This window comes from Amblyraja radiata, chromosome 14 (genome assembly GCF_010909765.2).
Source record: "Amblyraja radiata isolate CabotCenter1 chromosome 14, sAmbRad1.1.pri, whole genome shotgun sequence".
Classification (NCBI taxonomy): Eukaryota; Metazoa; Chordata; class Chondrichthyes; order Rajiformes; family Rajidae; genus Amblyraja; species Amblyraja radiata.
In genome coordinates, this window is record NC_045969.1 from 12129041 (window position 1) to 12149445 (window position 20405).

Sequence of the window (20405 nt, forward strand, 5' to 3'; positions counted from 1 at the left end):
CCCAATCAATTACAACTTTTAGTATGTTTTTACTCCAGGATCCCACTGTATTCCCCTTAGATGGTACCCTCTATCCCATTTGGCCTGCTAGTTTTACAATTAAGGGTAACTATTATTTTAAGCAAGCTCGCACCTGTGAGCAATGTGGTTCCATGAAAAGACATCAGACCACACTTGACAAGTCCCTGATTCCACGTCCACTGTAGGGACTGAGTTTTAAGTCCCCTCTTTATCTCTGTCTGGAGAAAAAAAACACATTAAGACCGAGGAAATGAAACACACAGACCTTTAGTTTCAGGCGACACAGTAGCACGTGGCAGAGCACTGCCTCACAGCATCAGAGACCCGGAGTCGATCCTGACCTCTGGTGCTGTCTGTTGTGGAGTTTGCACGTTCTCCCTGCGACCGCAGCGTGGGTTTCCACCGGTTGCTCCAGTTCTTCCCCCATCCCAAGACTTGCGGATTTTTGTAAGTACTTAGCCTCAGTAATTGCCCCCCCTCTGTTTGCCAGTGAATGTGATAATGAGATAACCTAACCAACGTGAACAGGACCAATTTCGATGCGGCGTGGGACTCAGTGGGCCGAAGGGCCTGTTTCCATGCCGTATCGCAAACTAAAATTCAATATATCGCGCCTCATCCAGATCTATCATGGATCAGTTTGGTTAAACGTCTTTAAAATGTTTAGGAAGGAACTGCGATGTGGTTTATATACCAAAGACAGATACAAATGTTGGGAAATACCTCATCGGGTCGGCAGCATCTCTAGAGAAAGGAATAGTGATGTTTCAGGGTCAGAACCATCTTCAGACAAATGTTTGCTTGTTATCCAGTTAAACCCTTCACCTCAATACGCATTTTTTGGCATTTACTGCATATTGTAGCCAATAAAATTGTAGCCTTCAAGAGTCTAAGGAACACCCTGGAAATAGCTTGGAAAATCCACCTCCTTAAGGGTTTGAGGCCATCATCCAGACTTTAACACTAAAACCACACCACACACAACCCCAAACAAAACAGGCACATTGAACAAAACTGGAGGGATTTGGAATGGAATGCTATTTATTGTCATTCAAACCTAGGTTTACCTCAAGGGATGCTGCCTGAGTTGCCTAAGTTTGGTATTCTAGCAGCATTTGCAGTTCTTAGTTTCTATATTTAGCGGATGGTTAACAGAATGACAGAGCAAAGACCACCTGGAGTCATGTCACAGATCCGTGTTATTACTTCCCTTGTCACATAAACGATATTACAGACTGATCTGGGGCAGTATTTGCAGCTCTTGCTCACATCGCTTCTCATCTGGGAAACATGAAACATACTGTAGGTGCAGGCGTAGGCCATTCAGCCCTTCGAGCCAACACCACCCATTCAATATATCTGGCGATCATCTAAATCAGTACCCCCGTTCCTGCTTTATCCCCCTATCCCTTGTTCCTTTAGCCCTAAACGCGAAATCGAACTCTCTCTTGAAAAGAGCAAGGTTTGCGGTTACATGCAGAAGGGAAATAGCACACAATGCTGGAATAACTCAGCGAGACAGACAGAGGAAGGAATGTGGTGACGTTTCGTGACGGAACACTTCTTCATCTGCAATTCCTTCCTAAACATTACAGTTACATACATTTCATTCACTCTGATCTCCATATCAATCCCATCACAAATTCAAAACCGAAACAGCCTTTTCCTCCCTAGACACAACGTACACTCTTGCTTGTTCTTCATGTTCTCAATATTTCTTTCTTTAGTCACCACATAATTCAAAGTAAAATTAGCAGATTTGCAGATGACACAAAGCTGAGTGGCAGTGTGAACTGTGAAGAGGATGCAATGAGAATGTAGGATTACTTGGGCAGGTTGGGGGAGTGGGCAGATGCATGGCAGATGAAGATTAATGCGGATGCATGTGAGGTTATCCACTTTGGTATCAAAACAGGAAGACAGATTATTATCTAAATGGCGTCAAGTTGGGAAAAGGGGAAATACAACGGGATCTGGGGGTCATTGTTCATCAGTCTTTGAAAGTAAGCATGCAAGTAATGCAGGCAGTGAAGGAAGCGAGTGGCATGCTGGCCTTTATACAGGAGGAATCGAGTGTAGGAGCAAAGAGGTCCTTCTGCTGTTGTACAGGGCCCTAGTGAGACCACACCTAAAGTATTGTGTGCAGTTTTGGTCACCTAATTTGAGGAAGGACATTCTTGCTATTGAGGGAGTGCAGCGTAGGTTTACAAGGTTAATTCCCGGGATGGCGGGACTGTCATATGCTGAGAGAATGGAGCAGCTGGGCTTGTACACTCTGGAGTTTAGAAGGATGAGAGGGCATCTTATTGAAACATATAAGATTGTTAAGGGTTGGACACGCTAGAGGCAGGAAACATGTTCCCGATGTTGGGGGAGTCCAGAACCAGGGGCCACAGTTTAAGAATAAGGGGTAAGCCATTTAGAACGGAGACGAGGAAACACTTTTTCTCACAGAGAGTTGTGAGTCTGTGGAATTCTCTGCCTCAGAGGGCGGTGGAGGCCGGTTCTCTGGATACTTTCAAGAGAGAGCTAGATAGGGCTCTTAAAGATAGCGGAGTCAGGGGATATGGGGAGAAGGCAGGAACGGGGTACTGATTGGGGATGATCAGCCATGATCACATTGAATGGCGGTGCTGGCTCGAAGGGCCGAATGGCCTACTCCTGCACCTATTGTCTAATTCCTCTTTTAAAGACCTTAACCATCTTTCCAACATCAGTTCCATCGGTGTGGGGGGGGGGAAATGGTGGTAGGCGCAGAGTACAAAAGGGGACCCGCGTGGGGGGGGGGGGGGGGGCATCGAAAACAAGATGGGACCCCTGGGGACTGCAATGAGTACTTTGTAACTTTGTCGGTGCCATATACGTGGCGACTCTTTGCATACCTTGTGTATAGTATGTAAAATAAAGAATTTCACTGTGGACATGTCACGTATGATAAAAGTATCTATCTATCAGTTTGATTTAGAATATTCAAGATTCTAATTATCCTGAATGTTTATTGAAGTAATTGTTGTTTAATTTTAATGGCTTAATATTTGTGAACTCTTCTTAACATTCACTAATCAATGAATATATCATATCCAATCTCGCAAATCATAATCAATTCAAACTCCTTGGTATATCTTTCCAATCACCTCTCAGCTCGAGTCATGGAGTTACAGAGCCGTACCGCATGGACGCAGGCCCTTCAGCCCAACTCGTCCGTGCCAACCAATTTGCCAAGTCGAGCTTGTCCCCACCTCTCTGCATCTGACCCATATCCCGCCAAATCTATCCTATCCTTGCACAGGAGTTTGAATTAGTTATGATTTGCGAGATTGGATACAATTATGATTTGCGAAATGGGGAAAACAAAGTAAACTAAAAGCACTAATCTAATCACTAGTCAGGTTTATATTGTCACATGTCCGGGGTACAGTGAAAAGCTTTTTGTTGTGTGCTATCTAGTCAAAGAAAAGACTGTACAGACAATCAATGTGGAATTCTATAGGGAAAGTCTTGCTTGATCAATAAAGCTAGAACGTGTGAGGCAATGCTTCGTCCCACTTAGGAAACCTGAATGGAAACCTCTGGAGACTTTGCGTCCCACCCAAGGTTTCCGTGTGGTTCCCGGAGGTTGCAGGTGGTTGCCGGAGGTTGCTGGTAGTGGAAGCAGGTAGGGAGACTGACAAAAACCTCCGGGAACCGCACGGAAACCTTGGGTGGGGCCAAAGTCTCCAGAGGTTTCCGTTCAGGTTTCCTAAGTGGGACAGGGGCATAAAAGGATACAAAGAGAAAATGGATGGCAGAGTTGAAATGAGAGGAATCTTGGTGCCCAAGTGCACATTTGTAAAATACTTTATGTAGGTACACCAAGTATTTAGAAAAATGAGTAGGATTGTTCCACCATTAAGAGTATTTCGCATTTAGAGTATAAGTGCTCAGTTCTGGGCACCACGTTTTAGGAAAGATGTTTTCAAGTTGGTAAGGGTACAGAGAAGATTTATGGGATGTTGCCAAGACTCAAGGGTCTGAGCCATAGGGAGAAGTTGAGCAGGCTGAGACTCAATTCCTTGGAGTGCATGAGGATGAGGGGTGATCTTATAGAGGTGTATAAAATCAAAAGAGGAATAGATCGGGAAGACGCACAAAGTCTCTGGCGTTCGGGGAATCGAGGAGCAGAGGACATAGGTTTGAGGTTGAAGGGGAAAATATTTAGTAGGAATCTTAGGGGTAACTTTTTCACACAAAGGTGGTGGGTGTACGGAACGAGCTGCCAGAGGAGGTAGTTGAGACAGGGATTATCGCAGCATTTAAGAAACAATTAGACAGGTACATGGATAGGACAGGTTTAGAGGGATATGGTCCAACGCAGGCAGGTGGGATGAGTGTAGGTGGGACATGTTGGTCAGTGTGGGCAGGTTGGGCCGAAGGGCCTGTTACAACGCTGAATGACTCGATTCAAATTAATGTCGCTTGTAAACAAGAACAGAACACCAGAAACCCCCTAAAAAAAGAAGAAAGTGATCAAATTCAACCTGCAAACCACTGCAACAAGGCCTGGTTTTTATATGCCAGCTCCTTACCCTTCACTGCATTCAATGTTTGCTTGAGCATTGATTTATCCATTTTCTTTGCATAGAACACTGCGTACCAGACACGAAGCTCGGTACCAGGATGAATGTCCTGAAAGAGAGAGAGAGAGAACCATCATGAAATAAGATAGCTCACAGACTTAAACTCAAATCCTTTAGCCATTTCCTTGAGCAAAGGATTCAATGAAGCGCAACTTTAAATAACTGGCAAAAAAAATGAGAGGGGAAATGAGACTCACCATCTGAAGGAACTGTGGACAGCAAAGCCCTCGGCTTGGATATGAATGTGACATACTGAGACATACAATGTCTTCCCTCCACCACCTCCAGTTTAAATTTCATTTGGAATATTTTAGAAACATAGAAACATAGAAAATAGGTGCAGGAGTAGGCCATTCGGCCCTTCGAGCCTGATCATCCACTCAGTATCCTGTACCTGCCTTCTCTCCATACCCCCTGATCCCTTTAGCCACAAGGGCCACATCTAACCCCCTCTTAAATATAGCCAATGAACTGGCCTTGGAGGACAAAGAAACCAAGAAAAGCGACAGACCAACTACTGCAAGCTAGATTCAGTCTTATCCCTCTTTTCGGGCAAAACCCCCACAGGTCCCACAGGTTCGCCACCAATTTTCTGTCACCCTTGGTTCCAGAACCTTGCCGGATTATCCATTTTGCCAGATCAACAGAGGTCACGGCCTCCAAGAGGAGTTGAACGGCACTAGAACTGTCTGAAGGTTCTTGACCTGAAACGCCCCACATTCCTTCTCTCCAGAGATGCTGTCTGTCCCACTGAGTTACTCCAGCATTTGTGTCTATCTTCGGTTCAAATCAGCATCTGCAGTTCCTTCCTACACACTTGAACAGAACGCCTAGGCCGCTGGGGGGCCGAGATGCCGGCCTGTAAAGTCAGCTCGGAAATAGACACAATAAGCAGGAGTAGCCCAGCGGGACAGGCAGCATCTGTGGTGAGAAGGAATTGGTGATGTTTCAGATCAAGACCATTCTTCAGACTGGTTAGGGATTAGGGAAACGTGAGACATAGCCGATTGATAAAGAACAATGAATGAAAGATATGCAAAAAAGCAACGATGATAAAGGAAACAGGCTATTGTTGGCTGTTTGTTGGGTGAAAACGAGAAGCCAGTGCGACTTGGGTCAGAGACGGATAGTGAGAGGAGGAACGCCGGGGCTACCTGAAGTTAGAGAAATCAATATTCACACCACTGGGCTGTAAGCAGCCCAAGCGAAATTTGAGATTTCAGCTCGGTAGTCGGCTTTGGGAACGGATCCGTCGACCCCAGTCGGGCCGGAGCTCCAGAGCTCCAGTCTCAGGGGAAAACTTCATCCCACCGATCGAAGTCCAACCTTGGAAGTCCCATTGACATAGAGATCGGCTGTCTCACCTCCGGGGAGGATTGCAAGCACACTCTCGTAATGCTATCATGGCGGGAGGGTGGGATATGGGTGGAAGGAGACAGAGGGGAGGCGAAAGAGAGGGGGGTAAAAAGGGAAATTTCGGACTCTTGGATGGGAGATGAGCATCTGCCTCACCTGGAAAGACTGCTTGCGTCCTTGGATGGAGTCGAGGGGGGAGGTGAAGCGACAAGTGTAGCATTTCCTGCGGTTGCAAGGGAAAATACCAGGGGAGGGGGTGGTTTGGGTGGGAAAGGACAAATTGACCAGGGAGTTACGGAGAGGGCGGTCTCTGCGGAAAGCTGAAAGGGGCGGAGATGGGAAGATGTGGCCAATGGTGGGATCCCGTTGGAGGTGGCAAAAATGTTGGAGGATTATCTGTTGTATGTGACGTCTGGTGGGGTGGAAGGTGAGGACAAGGGGGACTCTGTCATTGTTACAAGTGGAGGGATGGGGAGTGAGAGCGGAGCTACAGGATATAGACCCTGGTGAAAGCCTCATCTATAGTCGAAGAGGGGAATCCCCGTTCCCTAAAGAATGAGGACATCTCTGATGCCCTGGTTTGGAATACCTCATCCAGGGTGTAGATGCGGCGTAGACGGAGGAATTGGGAGTAGGGGATAGAGTCCTTACAGGAAGCAGGATGGGAAGAAGTGTAGTCCAGATAGCCATGGGAGTCAGTGGGTTTGTAGTAGATGTCGGTCAGTAGTCTGTTACCTGCGATGGAGATAGTGAGGTCTAGAAACGGTAGGGAGATGTCGGAAATGGTCCAGGTGAATTTGAGTGCCAGATGGAAGTAGTGGTGAATGGATGAAGTCAGTGAGTTCTGCATGGGTGCAGGAGGTAGCACCAATGCAGTCGTCAATGTAGCGGAGGTAGAGTTTCGGGGATAGGGCCACGGTACGCCTCGAACAAGGATTGTTCGACGTACCTACAAGAGGCAGGCTATAGCTGGGGCCCATGCGCGTGCCCATAGCTACGACTTGGATTTGGAGGAAATGGGAGGAGTCAAAGGAAAAGTTGTTGAGGGTAAGGACCAGCTCCGCTAGGCGGAGAAGAGTATTGGTATGAAGGGGATTGGTTCGTTCTGCGGTCGAGGAAGAAACGGAGGTCTTTAAGACCCTCCTGGTGGGGGATGGAGGTGTAGAGTGACTGGACATCCATGGTAAAGATGAGGGAGTGGGGACCTGGAAAACGGAAGTCTTGGAGGAGACGAAGAGCGTGTGAGGTGTTTTGGACATAGGCAGGGAGGGATTTGATCAGGGCGGGGATAGGATGGAGTCGAGGTATGTGGAAATAAGTTCGGTGGGACAAGAACAAGCAGAAACAATGGGTTTGCCGGGACAGTCAGGTTTGTGGAAATGTACATTTATACCAAGCCAATTAACCTACAAACCTGTACGTCTTTGGAGTGTGGGAGGTAACTGAAGACCTTGGTGAAAACCCACGCAGATGACAGGGAGAACGTACAAACTTCGTACAGACAAGCATCAAACCCTGGTCTCTGGCATTGTAAGGTGGCAACTCTACCGTTTCGCCACCGTGCCGCCCACCAGCACTTTGTTTTTTCCCCTCAAAATTCCAGCATCTGCAGTTTCTTTGTGTCTCCACCCACGTACCTGTAACGTGTTGAAGTAAACGTCATGGCTGTGTTGGTAGGCTGTGAGGTTTTGGTGATGATAGTCCGCGGCAGGTCTCACAAATATCATCCAGTTGCAGTCCTCTTCATTGGAGGTGTCAAAGCAAATCTCCGGCCTGTCCTTCTGGAAAACCTTGCGGACAAAAATAAATAAGCTGCGAAGTCATGACAAGTACAATTCTCAAAATAAAATTTAATCAGCAGAGATTGTCTAGTCGTTGAGATGATTCAATGGAAAGAAGCAGAGGACAAATATCCAGAAAGACACAGGGAATTGTTCAAAACATAAAATTACCTCCAATGCGATAGTCGCAAAGTCATTGGGTCAATGAGCATGGAAATGGTTCATAAGTCGTAACAGAATTGGGCCTTTTGACCCATCGAGTCTACACCATTCAATCATGGCTGATCTATCTTTCTCTCTCAACCCCATTCTCCTGCCTTCTCCCCGTAACCTTTCACACACTAACCAACCAAGAACCTGTCAAAGGTAGACAAAAGTGCTGGAGAAACTCAGCGGGTGCGGCAGCATCTATGGAGCGAAGGAAATAGGCAACGTTTCGGGCTGAAACCCTTCTTCAGACCCAGTCAACCTGTCAATCTCCGCTTTTAAAACTACCCAAAGACTTGGCCTCCACAGCCATCTGTAGCAATGTATTCCAAGATTCACTATCTTCTGGCTAAAGAAATTCCTCCTCATCTCCTTTCTAGAGATATGTCCTTTTATTCGGTGGCTATGAGATCTGGTCCTAGACTCTCCCACTATAGGAAACATCCCCTCGATCCAGGCCTTTCACTATTCGATAGGTTTCAATGAGGTTCCCCCTCATCCTTCTAAACTCCAGCAAGTACAGCCCAGAGCCGTCCAATGCTCCTCATACAGTCCCTTCAGCCCACCTAGTCTGTATTGATCATCAAGCACCTATTTGCACTAATCTTATTCTAACCCCACTTTATTCTTTCCACCATCCCCTCAACTGTCCCTAGATGTTTCCATTCACCTGCACACCATGGGCACTTTACAGTGGCCAGTGCTTTGGGACACGAGATAAAACCAGAACACCAGGTTAAACCCCACGTGGTCACAGGGGGGAAGGTGCCAACTGAGAGAGCAGCCTACTAAAGAGAAAGTTCAAGTTACATTTATTATCACATACACCAATTGGAGCAGTGAGATTTGAATTACCATACAGCCATACGAATAAAATGAACACAATACACAAGAGAAATTAACATGAACATCCCCCACAGCAGAATCAACGTTTCCCACTGTGAGGGAAGGCAATAAAGTTCAGTCATCTTCCTCTTTGTTCACCTTCTCCACCTTCTCTCGTACAGAAGGGAAAAACCCCACAACACCAAGTAAACATCGTTTCACCAAACTCCTCACTCATCCCTCACTTTATAAATGAGAAGGAAAAACATGTTCTTTTTCCACATTTGCCACTACCACATGCATGCATTCTATAACCAGGAGTTACTTTAGGGGGAAAAAATATATATATCTCTTGCTGATTTTTCTCCCCTCTATATTTTTCACTTTTCTCTTGAAGATTTGAACTCCTTGTTCTGAAGCTTATTTTTAGCATACCCGGCCCAATCCCATTCTTGCCATTCATAAAGCTAGAGCACTACATCTGCTTTCTGGTGTTGTGAAGTTTTCTTTCGTTTTGTTTCCTTTCTCCCCACTGGGCAAGAAGTGGTGGTTATTAAACCAGGTGAAGGTCCTGTTCGAGCTCAACCTCATCCACGCCAGACGCCATGTTCAAAGCCAGCTAGCCAAAGCTGCTGGCCAGTCATCGGGAATGAACCAGCTCCCCACCCAATGGCACAGCAACCCAAGTGTCGTGCTCAGTACTTATCCCTTAAATGACTCTCGTCAACAAAAAAATCACTTGGTCACAATCTCTCTCGGACACAAATGATGTCTTCGGCTTCCTAGATTGCAAAATGACCAATCTTCAAGAGCACACTGCTGAATGTATGGTAAACCACCCCAGACAGCTCAACCCCAACCGGCACCATATACAAGTCCGAAGAAAGGTCCCAACCTGAAACATCACCTATCAATGATCTCCAGAGATGCTGCCTGGACACTTTCTTCCCAGCTGTTATCAGGCAAGTGAACCATCCTACCAACAACTAAAGAGCAGTCCTGAACTGTTATCTACCTTATTGGAGATCCTCGTATTATCTTTGGTCGGATTTTACTGGCTTTATCTTGCACTAAACGTACTCCACGTTATTCACTTTATCATGTATCTGTGCACTGTGGATGGCTCGATTGTAATCATGTATTGTCTTTCCACTGACTGGTTGGCACTCAACAAAAGCTTTTCACTGTACCTTGATACACGGGACAATAAACTAAACTAAACTAGCCCACTGGGCAAGACTAGATAACTTAACACAAACCAGGAACTAAACTCTGAGAGAGCTCTGGTTTGTTCCATTACGTTTATAAGCCTCATTGAGCCAGATAGGGAACAGCAGATTGGCCATTGTTCTACCTACCTTCAGAGAAAACATATTTTCTTTATCCAGCTGGGAAACTCTTTTGGCTTCAAATGGTCCAAATTGTGTGCGCTTTACTAGGGACGTCAATGCAAAGACCCCTTCACTTCCATCTTCCAGCTGCCTGATCTCCAAACTGGGTGGTAGTGAAGACCTAAAATGATAAAAGTTAGAAACATTTTTCTTCTCCGAAAACCAGACTTCCTGCCAATGATCTGAATAGTTCACCCCCCACCCCCCCCCCCGCCTCCCCTCCACTTACATGTATCCGACTATCATTTGCCAGGCATTGTCCCACCCCCACTTCTTTTCCAGCTTTCTCTCCCCACAATTCAGAGCACCTGGGAGAAACCCACGCAGTCCCGGGGAGAAAGAACAAACTCCATACAGACAGCACCTGTAGTCTGGATCGAACTCGGGTCTCTGGCGCTGTAAGGCAACAACTCCACCGCTGTGCCACCGCACCATCCACTCTTTTATTTTTACACTGCAGCACCAGCCTAGGATTTGTAATGTAAGCTCTGGCCAGGACAAAATCTGCTGACAGGAAAGCAGATGACATGGGCCTCTCAAAGTACTCAACTCAGTGTAAATGAGCCCTATGCATTGGGGATATTGGCCAGGCAGAGGCCACAACATTTGAGTATCTTTCCATCGCTGTGAGGTGCACGCTGTAATTGTCACAACCTTCAGAAGCATAGAGGGCTAAGATCACGACTAGCGAGGCGTTTAAGAAACATTTAAACAGGTACAGGAATAGGAGAGGTTTAGAGGGATATGGGCCAAACACAGGCAGGTGGGACTAGTGTAGATGGGACATGTTGCTCGGTATGGGCATGTTGGACCAAAGGGCCTGTTTCCACGCTGTATAACTCTATTACACTGGTTTTGTGCCAGGATCGCGGCATTAACAAACAAACTCTATTTTCCTCGTTTGATCAAAGGCTCCGCTGGCCTATTGAAGCCTTTGAACCGGAGCACCCCAAGCACATACAAACTCCGTACGGACAGCACACACAGTCAGGATCGAACCCGGTTCTCTGGCGCAGTAATGCAGCAACTCTACCGCTGCGCCACTTTGCCCCCCCCCCCCCCCCCAACCCGACTACTGAATTTTAAAGTACACAAAAAAGCTGGAGAAACTCAGCCGGTGCAGCAGCATCTATGGAGCAAAGGAAAAAGGCAACGTTTCGGGCTGAAACCCTTCTTCAGACTGTTCGGGGGTGGGGAGAAGAAAGGAAAAAGGAGGAGGAGCTCGAAGGCTGGGGGATGGGAGGAGACAGCAGGAGGGCTGAGGAAGGGGAGGAGACAGCAAGGACTAACAATGAACATTTGAACATTGAATTCTCCCAATTTTGTTAGTCCTTGCTGTCTCCTCCCCTTTCTCAGCCTTCCTGCTGTCTGCGGTCTCGCTGGTCGGTGCGGCCCACCGAGACCGCACCGACCAGCGATCCCCGTACACTAGCCCATCCTATGAACTAGGGACAATTTACAATCTTTACCAAAGCCTATTAACCTACAAAACCTGTACGTCTTTGTAATGAAGGGGGAAACCGGAGCACCCGGGGAAAATCCACGTGGTCACTGGGAGAATGTATAATCTCCGTACAGACAGCACCCGTAGTCAGGATCAAACCCGGGTCTCTGGTGCAGGTAAGTCAGCAATTCTACTGTTGTGCCACTGTGCCATCCACATTTGCCATTAACCAACACACGGGAATAAATGGGGAAATGTTCACTCTCATGTTATTTGCTACTTTGCTTTTCATTTCAAAATCGCTACATTCCTCACCGGGCTCGGCTCAAAACGAAGGAGTCGCTGACGGTCACGAGCGGACCCAGCTCCGGGCATTCCGAGTCGTGGTATTCCCCACAGTCGTCGCACCCTAGGAGTAAGAGAAGCAAGAGAACAGCTGATGCTCACATCCCAAATTTCCTCTTTGATGGTTTGGGAAAGCCTCATCCAAGACCGCAGGAAATTGCAAAGACTTGTGGACGAAGCCCAGACCATCGCGCAAACCAACCTCCCTCCACTAACCCGGGGAACCTCCTACACCTCACGCTGTCTCGGCAAGGCCACCAGCATGATCAAGGACCAGTCTCACCCCAAAGACACGCACAAAAAATGCTGGAGTAACTCAGCGGGTCAGGAAGCATCTCTGGAGAAAAGGAATAGGTGATGTTTCGAGTCGGGGCACTTTCGGGATGAGACCCTTTGTCTGATGAAGGGCCTCGACCCGAAATGTCAACTAATCCTTTTCTCCAGAGATGCTGCCTGAGCCGCTGAGTTACTCCAGCATTTTGTGTCTATCTTCGGTGTAAACCAGGATCTGCAGTTCCTTCCTACTCACCAGTCTCACCCCAGTCACTCCCTTTGTCCCCTCTCCCATCGGGCAAGTGATACAGGTGAGTGAAAACGCATGCCTCCAGATTCAGAGGCAGCTTCTTCCCATCTGTATTCAGGCAACTGAACCGTCCTCTCACCAGCTACCCTAACCTGTAAACTACCTCATTGGAGACCCTTGAACTATCTGTAATCTGACTTTATTGGACTTCTTCCCATATTGGTACACTGCAGACGGCTTGATTGTAAACATGTACAATCTTTTCAATGTCTGGATAGCACACAACAAAAAGCATTTCACTGTACCTCAGCACATATGACAATAATAAACAAAAACTAACTGCAATCTGCCCGACAAATTTCCACATTACATTATTTAGCAGTCAGCTGTGGCTCAGATGATAACATTCTCCAATAACTATTGACAATTTCTAAATAAAGCATCATATAGGGATGCCTCACAGTGTGGTTTGGCAGCTGCTTTGCCCAAAGACCACATGTAATTCTAGAAAGTTGTGGATGCAGCCCATTCCATCACTCAAATGAGTCTTCCCCAATAGACCATCTACATTTCACACTGCCTTGGGAAAGCAGCCAATATAATCATGGACCACACACATCCTGGGAAATCTCTGTTCTCCCCTCCCTGTTCAGGCAGATATAAGAGCTACAAAGTAAGTGCAACCTGGAGATAGCACTTTAACTGACTAAAGGATCGATCGCTTTCCACAGTACATACAATGATCTCATGGATATTGATTTCCCTAACTTCAAGTAACCTCTGCATTCCCTCCCTCCTAGTCCACTTGCTAATTCCACCGCTTGTATTCCTTTGTTATACAAAGTAGGAGGACTGACAAAGTTATTGCCTTCCACCACTGTGAAGAATGTTGATTCCACTGTGGTGGATGTTCATGTTATATTCTATTGTGTATTGTGCTCTTTTGATTGTATGGCTGCATGGTAAGTCAAATTCCAATGTACCTTAATTGGTGCACGTGGCAATAAATGCGAACATGAACTTATCACCTCGTCCCCAGCCAACATTGGACCATAGAACATAGAACATAGAAAATAGGTGCAGGAGTAGGCCATTCGGCCCTTTGAGCCTGCACCGCCAATCAATATGATCATGGCTGATCATCCAACTCAGTATCCCGTACCTGCCTTCTCTCCATTCCCCCTGATCCCTTTAGCCACAAGGGCCACATCTAACTCCCTCTTAAATATAGCCAATGAACTGGCCTCAACTACCATTGTGGGCTCCACCTTTCCTGAGACATTGATGCAGGCTGTCCATTGTTCTGTACCTTCTCATACCTCCAGTGTCCCCCTCCCTGACTCTCAGTCTGATGAAGGATCTCAACCCGAAACGTCACCTATTCCTTTTCTCCAGAGGTGCTGCCTGACCCGCTGAGTTACTCCAGCCTATCTTCAATGATCCCATTACTTTTTTCCCCCCAGAGAGAGAGCAGGAGATTTACTCTTTGCATACCAATTATTCCTCATTCAACATCACACAAACAAGATTATCTATTCATTGTCTCCTTGTTACTTGTGGCACCTGACAATGGGCAATTTGCTACATTATAGCTGTGACTACACTTCAATAATGCACCAAATTTTCAAGCTACCACACACATCACACATTGTGAAAAGTTTCATTTTTATACTCAAAACACAAACGTTCTCATACTTACAGACAAACAATCTCTCATCGGTGCCATCTCCAGCCATCTGCCACAAGGGAAGAAAAAGAACAAAGGAATTAATCAGAGCAATTGTAAATGTTTGTGCCTATATATCTTGTGTCTATATATATATCAATAGCTGGACATTGCTGCTCCATCTGTCCTTTGTGGAAAAGTTCTTTCGGGCAACACCTTTGACCACACGACCACCAGGCTGTGGTCAGCACGGAATATGCTGCAGACACTGCAGGACAAGGACTCGATGGATCATGTGCCGTGGTTTCTCAGCAGAGTGCCCAGCTTGTCCGGTGAAATGGCTCATCGCCAGAACTCACCAACAAGCACCAAGACCTTGCTTGGCTGATGGTGAGATCCTTCCTGCACTGTCAGAACCTCACTACCAGCGCACGCTGCCCTAGGGACATGGTTCCTGAACCTCTGAATATACCTCTGAGGCTGGGGAGGCCCTGTCAATATTACTCTGCCTTGTGCCACTTCCCACTGCTAATGCTGGCACACATCGGTAGAAACCCTGTCAACATTGGCAAATTCCAGGCAATTAATCCCTTTCACATTGGTACAAGCATCACAGGAGGTTCTGGCAAATGGTGGTGTAGTCCTGAGAATCATCTATCCCCAGAGAACAGTGGTATCATCGCTGAAACCAGGTGAAACCAGGAGAGAAGGAATGGGTGAGGTTTCAGGTCGAGACCCTTCTTCCAGTTTCCTCCCACCTTCCAAAGAAGTGCAGGTTGGTAGGTTAATTGTCTTCTGTAAATTATCCCTAGTGTGTAGGATAGAACTAGTGTACAGGGCGATCGTTGGTCAGCGTGCACTCGGTGAGCCAAAGGGCTTGTTTCCCTGCTGTATCTGTAAAATAAACTAAACTACACTAAACCCTTGGCCGTTAGCAACACAAAATATGGTACTTTGGAACAGTGTTTGGGTGGCACAGTGGCACACTGGTAGAGTTGCTGCCTGACGGCGCCAAAAACCTGGGTTTGATCACGATTACAGGTTCTGTCTGTACGGAGTTTGTTCGTTCTCCCTATGACTGCGTGGGTTTTCTCCAGATGCACCGGTTTCCTCCCACACTCCAGACATACAGGTTTGTAGGTTAATTGGCTTCGCTAAAATTGTGTAGGATAGTGCTAGTGTACGGGGATCGCTGGTTGGCATGGACTCAGTGGGTCGAAGGGCCTGTTTCCGCACTGTATCTCTAAAGTCTAAAGTCCAATCTGTTCGATAGCATGCAACAAAAATGCATTTCACTGTACCTGACATATGTGATAATAATAAACTAAACTTATTCCACTCTGGAGAGGAATAGGAACCATTCATGAATGTAGTGCATTTCAGGTCAGATTGTGCATTGCGATTATTATCAAATACAGAGACCAATGTTTCCATGCTGTATCTCTAAACTACGCTTCTTCTCAAATTCCACCATCTACACCCATTTGTCTGCTCCACATCACCTCCACTCCATAACGTTGGGTGTTAATAAGAAACAGGCCACTCTTGTATACCTCCACAGTTCTCCTCCCCGACAGTCTGATGAAGTGTCTCGAACCAAAACATCACCTCTTCTTTTTATCCGCAGATGCTGCCTGACCCGCTGAGTTACTCCAGTGTGTAAGAAGGAACTGCAGATGCTGGTTTAAACCAAAGACAGACACAAAAAGCTGGAGTAACTCAGGGGGACAGGCAGCATCTCTGGAGAGAAGGAATGGGTGAGGTTTCAGGTCGAGACCCTTCTTCAAAATTACTCCAGCACTTTTATGTCTATGGCAACAGTGAAGTTGCCTGGATGGAGTCTGCCTTAATGTTTAGGAAGGAACTGCAGATGCTGGTTTACACCGAAGACAGAGCCACAAATTGCTGGAGTAACTCAGCAGGTCAGGCAGCATCTCTGGAGAGAAGGAATGGGTGATGGATGTCTCGCAGTCCCGCTGAGTTACACCAGCATTTTGTGTCTATCTGCCTTGTTGCTGCTGCTGATGTTGTTGTTTCTGATCAGGATGCAACGGGGAGAGAGGAATCCACTGAAGCCAAACAGGTTGGCCTGCTCGGAGGAGGGAAGGGTGTGTTCCTCCTGCACTGGCCACCTCCGCCATGCCGGGTTGTCTGAACGTCCCTCCCTGCCGCTGCCGATCCATGTGGCGGCCGCCTGCTCTCCGCCGGGTTTTAAAAGCGATCCGCTCCGCTCCGCCTGGCAACATTGTAACAAAGAACAGGCGGAATGGCGGCCGGAATGGAAACATTGTATCGATCGCAGTCGCCGCGTTCCACAATGTTGCCAACGCCGATCTGCAACCGCGGGCTCCGAGCCCGGAGCCTACCCCTCTCTCCCTCCCCCCCCTGCCGCTATCGGCGCTCCCCTCCCCTCGCCCGACCTCCCTCCGCCGTAACCTACCTCCCTCCCTCCGGGCCGGCACCGGGAGCGGGCCGCGCCGGGTTTTGCCCCCCTCTTTCCGCCTGGTTTTCTCGCGAATCCTGACTCCGGGTTCCAGTCCCCGCTCGGCCGGACAAAGTGCGCAAGAGCGGATAATCCGAGCAGTTTCCCCCCCACTCCCCCTCCCCGCTGTAACCAGACGCCAGCCGGGGGTTGTAGTCTTTTTCACGGGTCTCAACTATCTGGCATTGCTGGAGCTTGGACTACATCTCCCTTCGTGCCGCTCGCTGCAGCCGTCGGGCTCCAAGCGGCAGCGGCGCTTTAATCCACGCAAATCGGGCTCCCCGTCTGACATTTGTAGGTGGATTTAGACTAGAGATAGACCCGGCAAAGTGGGCGAATTCCCCGCTCCCGCTGGGGATCTGGCGCTGCCATAATCCTCCCCCTCCTTCGCTGGAGGCACCGCGCCTGATCGGAAGTGTTCTGGGGAACGCGGAGGATTGGTGGAGGATGATTTGCTTCCACTCCAGTTGTCTGTTGTGAGCTGCGTCTCAAGCAGAAGGTCTGCACCTTCAACCACTTCTGCTGGCCTTCTTTGTTCCCTTGCCGCTTGGACTCAAGGTTCTGAATGCATCTTGAACCTTTCCCTATATTTGAGTGGTCATGTTTGCTTGATTCCCACGAATTAGTTCCTTTCTCAAGAAGGCTTTGATAACATTCTTAAATCCCATTAATCTATCAGCAATATTCATTCCTTCCATCCTCCGGCTTTGCAATACTCATCTAGCCTGATTACTCATCTACCAAACTTAACCTTTTGCCTTACTTTCATCTCTGACCTTTATCCACTCATCTGCCAAATAATAGTCAATAATAATCATAACTTAAACAAAGGTCCTAAGTGAGAGGAGCAGAATTAGGCCATTCGGCCCATAAAGTACTCCACCATTCAACCATGGTTGGAGGTCTCCATCATTAAACGATGGCTGATCTATATCTCCCTCCTTACCCCATTCTCTTGCCTTCTCCCCATAATTCTTGACACCCGTACTAATCAAGAATCTATCTATCTGGCTTTAAAAAATCCATTGACGGCCTCCACAGCCTGCTGTGGCAAAGAATTCCACAGATTCACCACCCTCTAACTAAAGAAATTCCTCCTCATAGTCCCCTCACCTGAATCCATCTATCACTTGTCTGGCTTTTTCCACCCTCAAGATAGACACAAAATGCTGGAGTAACTCAGCGGGACAGGCAGCATCGCTGGATAGGAGTCATTCCTTCTATCCAGAGAAGCTGCCTGTCTAGCTGAGTTACTCCAGCATTTTGTTCCTATCTTTGATGTAAACTAGCATCTGCAGTTCCTTTCTACACATTTATCCACCCACGCCTCTTGGCCCTTACCTCCCTGCCCTGCTGCCAAACAATAATGAGTCAGAAAAAGTGTCAGATTAACAAGGGTCCCGACCCAATTGTCATGTCTGCACATCCTCCAGCAATGCTGCCTGGTCTGCTACTTCAGCACTTTATGTCCTATTTTAAAACCAGCATCAGCAGTTGCTTGTGTTTACATCAGGGAGAGAGAGAATCGTTTCCACTATTCCTCTGGTTAAAACAGACATTGGAACTCCAGGCCAAGAGTCTGGTTGCAGTTGAGCGAAATACATGGACTGTCATCAGCTGCATGTAATCAGGTACTATCGAAGGGATCCACAGGAGGCACTGCCTCACAAAGGCAGCCAGCATCATCAGGGACACACACCATCCTGGCCACCACACACTCATTTCATTCCTGTCATCAGGAAGGTAATAGGTGCTCAAAAACCAACACCCAGGTTCAGGAGGAGCTTCTTCCCCGTTGGGGTTTGTCAGATCATCTGTGAGACACTAAGAAAGCTCGCTTCGCTGGGTCCTTGAGCCCTTCAACATTAATTGCCTTGTGGCAACATTATATTAATTCCAAAAATATTCTTTATTCATAATATATTGAAAAAAAGCAATCGGGATTTATTTTGCTGTCAATTCAATAACTCCTTATACAATCCAAGAACACATCATATTTCCTCAAATAATACGTTCATAAATGAGAGGCTGTTTAGCGTCCCAGTGTAGAGTTAAGGCAGGATCCGAGAATGTGGTCCAATATTTCTGTTGGTTTTAGTTCTGTTGGTTTGATGGAGATGGCAGACTGGGTGGTCAGTCCAACAGCATCTGTCATGGTGCAGATTGCACATTGTCTTGCAACATGCAGGCGTCCTTGTGGTCTAGCTTGGGCATTGGCTCCATCAGGTCCTAAGGAATAGGAGTAGAATTAGGCAATTCCACCCATCAAGCCTACTTGAATCATCTTCAGTCATGGCTGATCTATCTCTCCCTCCTAACCCCTTTCTCCTGCCTTCTCCCCATAACCTCCGACACCTGTACTAATCAAGAATCTATCTATCTCTGCCTTAAAAATATGCACTGACTGCCTCTACAGCCTTGTGGCAAATAATTCCACAGATTCACCACCCTCTTACTAAAAATTTTTCTCATCTCCTTCCTAAAAGCACGTCCTTTAATTCTGAGGCTATGGCCTCTAGTTCTAGGCTCTCCACTAGAGAGCACCTGGATCACAGATGTTGCCACAGGATCTTTATGCTCGTCCGCATTCATGGTGTAACACAGTGTTGACTAAGACAAGATTGTGTTCTGAACATTATCAAGAGCAGCTTTTGCTATTGCCTTATTGCCAAGAGATTGCATCCTTTCCAACCGTGGTGTTGAATTCACTCAGTTTGTCTCTATCTGGGACGCAAGTTGGGATTTATACACGGTCAGACTAGAAGTCTTCCTTCACGGTCATCTCTATACTGACTTTTTTTTGCCTATCATGTCTGAAGAAGGGTCCCAACGCGAAACGTCACCCATCCTTTTTCTCCAGATGCTACCTGTCCCGCTGAGTTACTCCAGCACTTTGTGTAATCTGTGGTATAAACCAGCATCTGCACGTTGATTCTACATTTTTTTCCTTTACCTAGTCTAGACTTACCAGGATTGGGGCGTTTGTTGATCATAATGTGCTGGTTCCATGTTAGTGTACCAATGTGTCATGAAAATGTCCTACTGATGCGGAGGGAGCTGCCATGACCCTGGATAACCTTGTACTGATGGAAAAACTCATCCCATGAAGTCAGCACTGACCCTTTCTTGCCCATCGTCTTACTCAAGTAGTATTGTGTGGCTTATCAAACTCCATGTTAACATGCTGTCACATTGACAGCAATTGCTTGTAATGGCCTATCCTTTAAAAATCTAAGTTCACCGATTATCTACTAAAGACGTTTCATTTCCAGATATCAGCTTTTCACGCAACACCTTAAAACAAGCAAAAACTTCCCAAAGGCAAATTTCAGGTGCCTTATCAATAAATATCAACACCATAGTGTTATATTAGGGCTGATTAGCAAAAGCTTGTTTAAAATAGTACTTTAACAGATGGGGTGGGAGACACAGATGTGTATTGAGAGAACTTCAAACCACAATCATGATGGAATATTCAATTCCTTGATTCATAAGGGTATCAGGGGTTATGGGGAGAAGGCAAGATAATGGGGTTGAGAGGAAAAGATAGATCAACCATGATCGAATGGCAGAACTCATGAACTTATGAAGCAATCATAATGGCTCCATTTGAAATGTGTATTCCTTGCTACCCATTCTTGCCTCTCCATCATCCCCAAATTTAATTGTTCTGTTATGGATGGCTTCACCTTTCATTGTCTTCAACTTAAGTCACAGTTCTAACGTTCAGTGCCTTGCACTTCAGGTA

At 46.8% G+C, this 20405-nt stretch overlaps 1 protein-coding gene across 6 annotated transcripts in view; it reads right to left on the reverse strand.

Moving 5' to 3' along the window:
• prdm15 (PR/SET domain 15) overlaps window positions 1-17059 on the reverse strand; it is a 53617-nt gene extending 36558 nt beyond the window's left edge. Inside the window, exons 1-6 of one of the 6 annotated variants that reach the window (XM_033032528.1) lie at window positions 16616-17059; window positions 14209-14245; window positions 11957-12050; window positions 10165-10318; window positions 7631-7783; window positions 4587-4686 (exon numbers count right to left, since the gene is read on the reverse strand). In XM_033032528.1, coding sequence (XP_032888419.1) covers window positions 4587-4686; window positions 7631-7783; window positions 10165-10318; window positions 11957-12050; window positions 14209-14245 — 538 coding nt within the window. In that variant the 5' untranslated portion in view covers window positions 16616-17059. Of the gene's footprint in view, window positions 1-133; window positions 240-1196; window positions 1303-4586; window positions 4693-7630; window positions 7784-10164; window positions 10319-11956; window positions 12051-14208; window positions 14246-15728; window positions 15821-16615 lie in introns of those variants that run through there. The other 5 variants (XM_033032526.1, XM_033032529.1, XM_033032527.1 and 2 more) reach the window with 5 other exon arrangements.
• Window positions 17060-20405: the final 3346 nt, after the last annotated feature.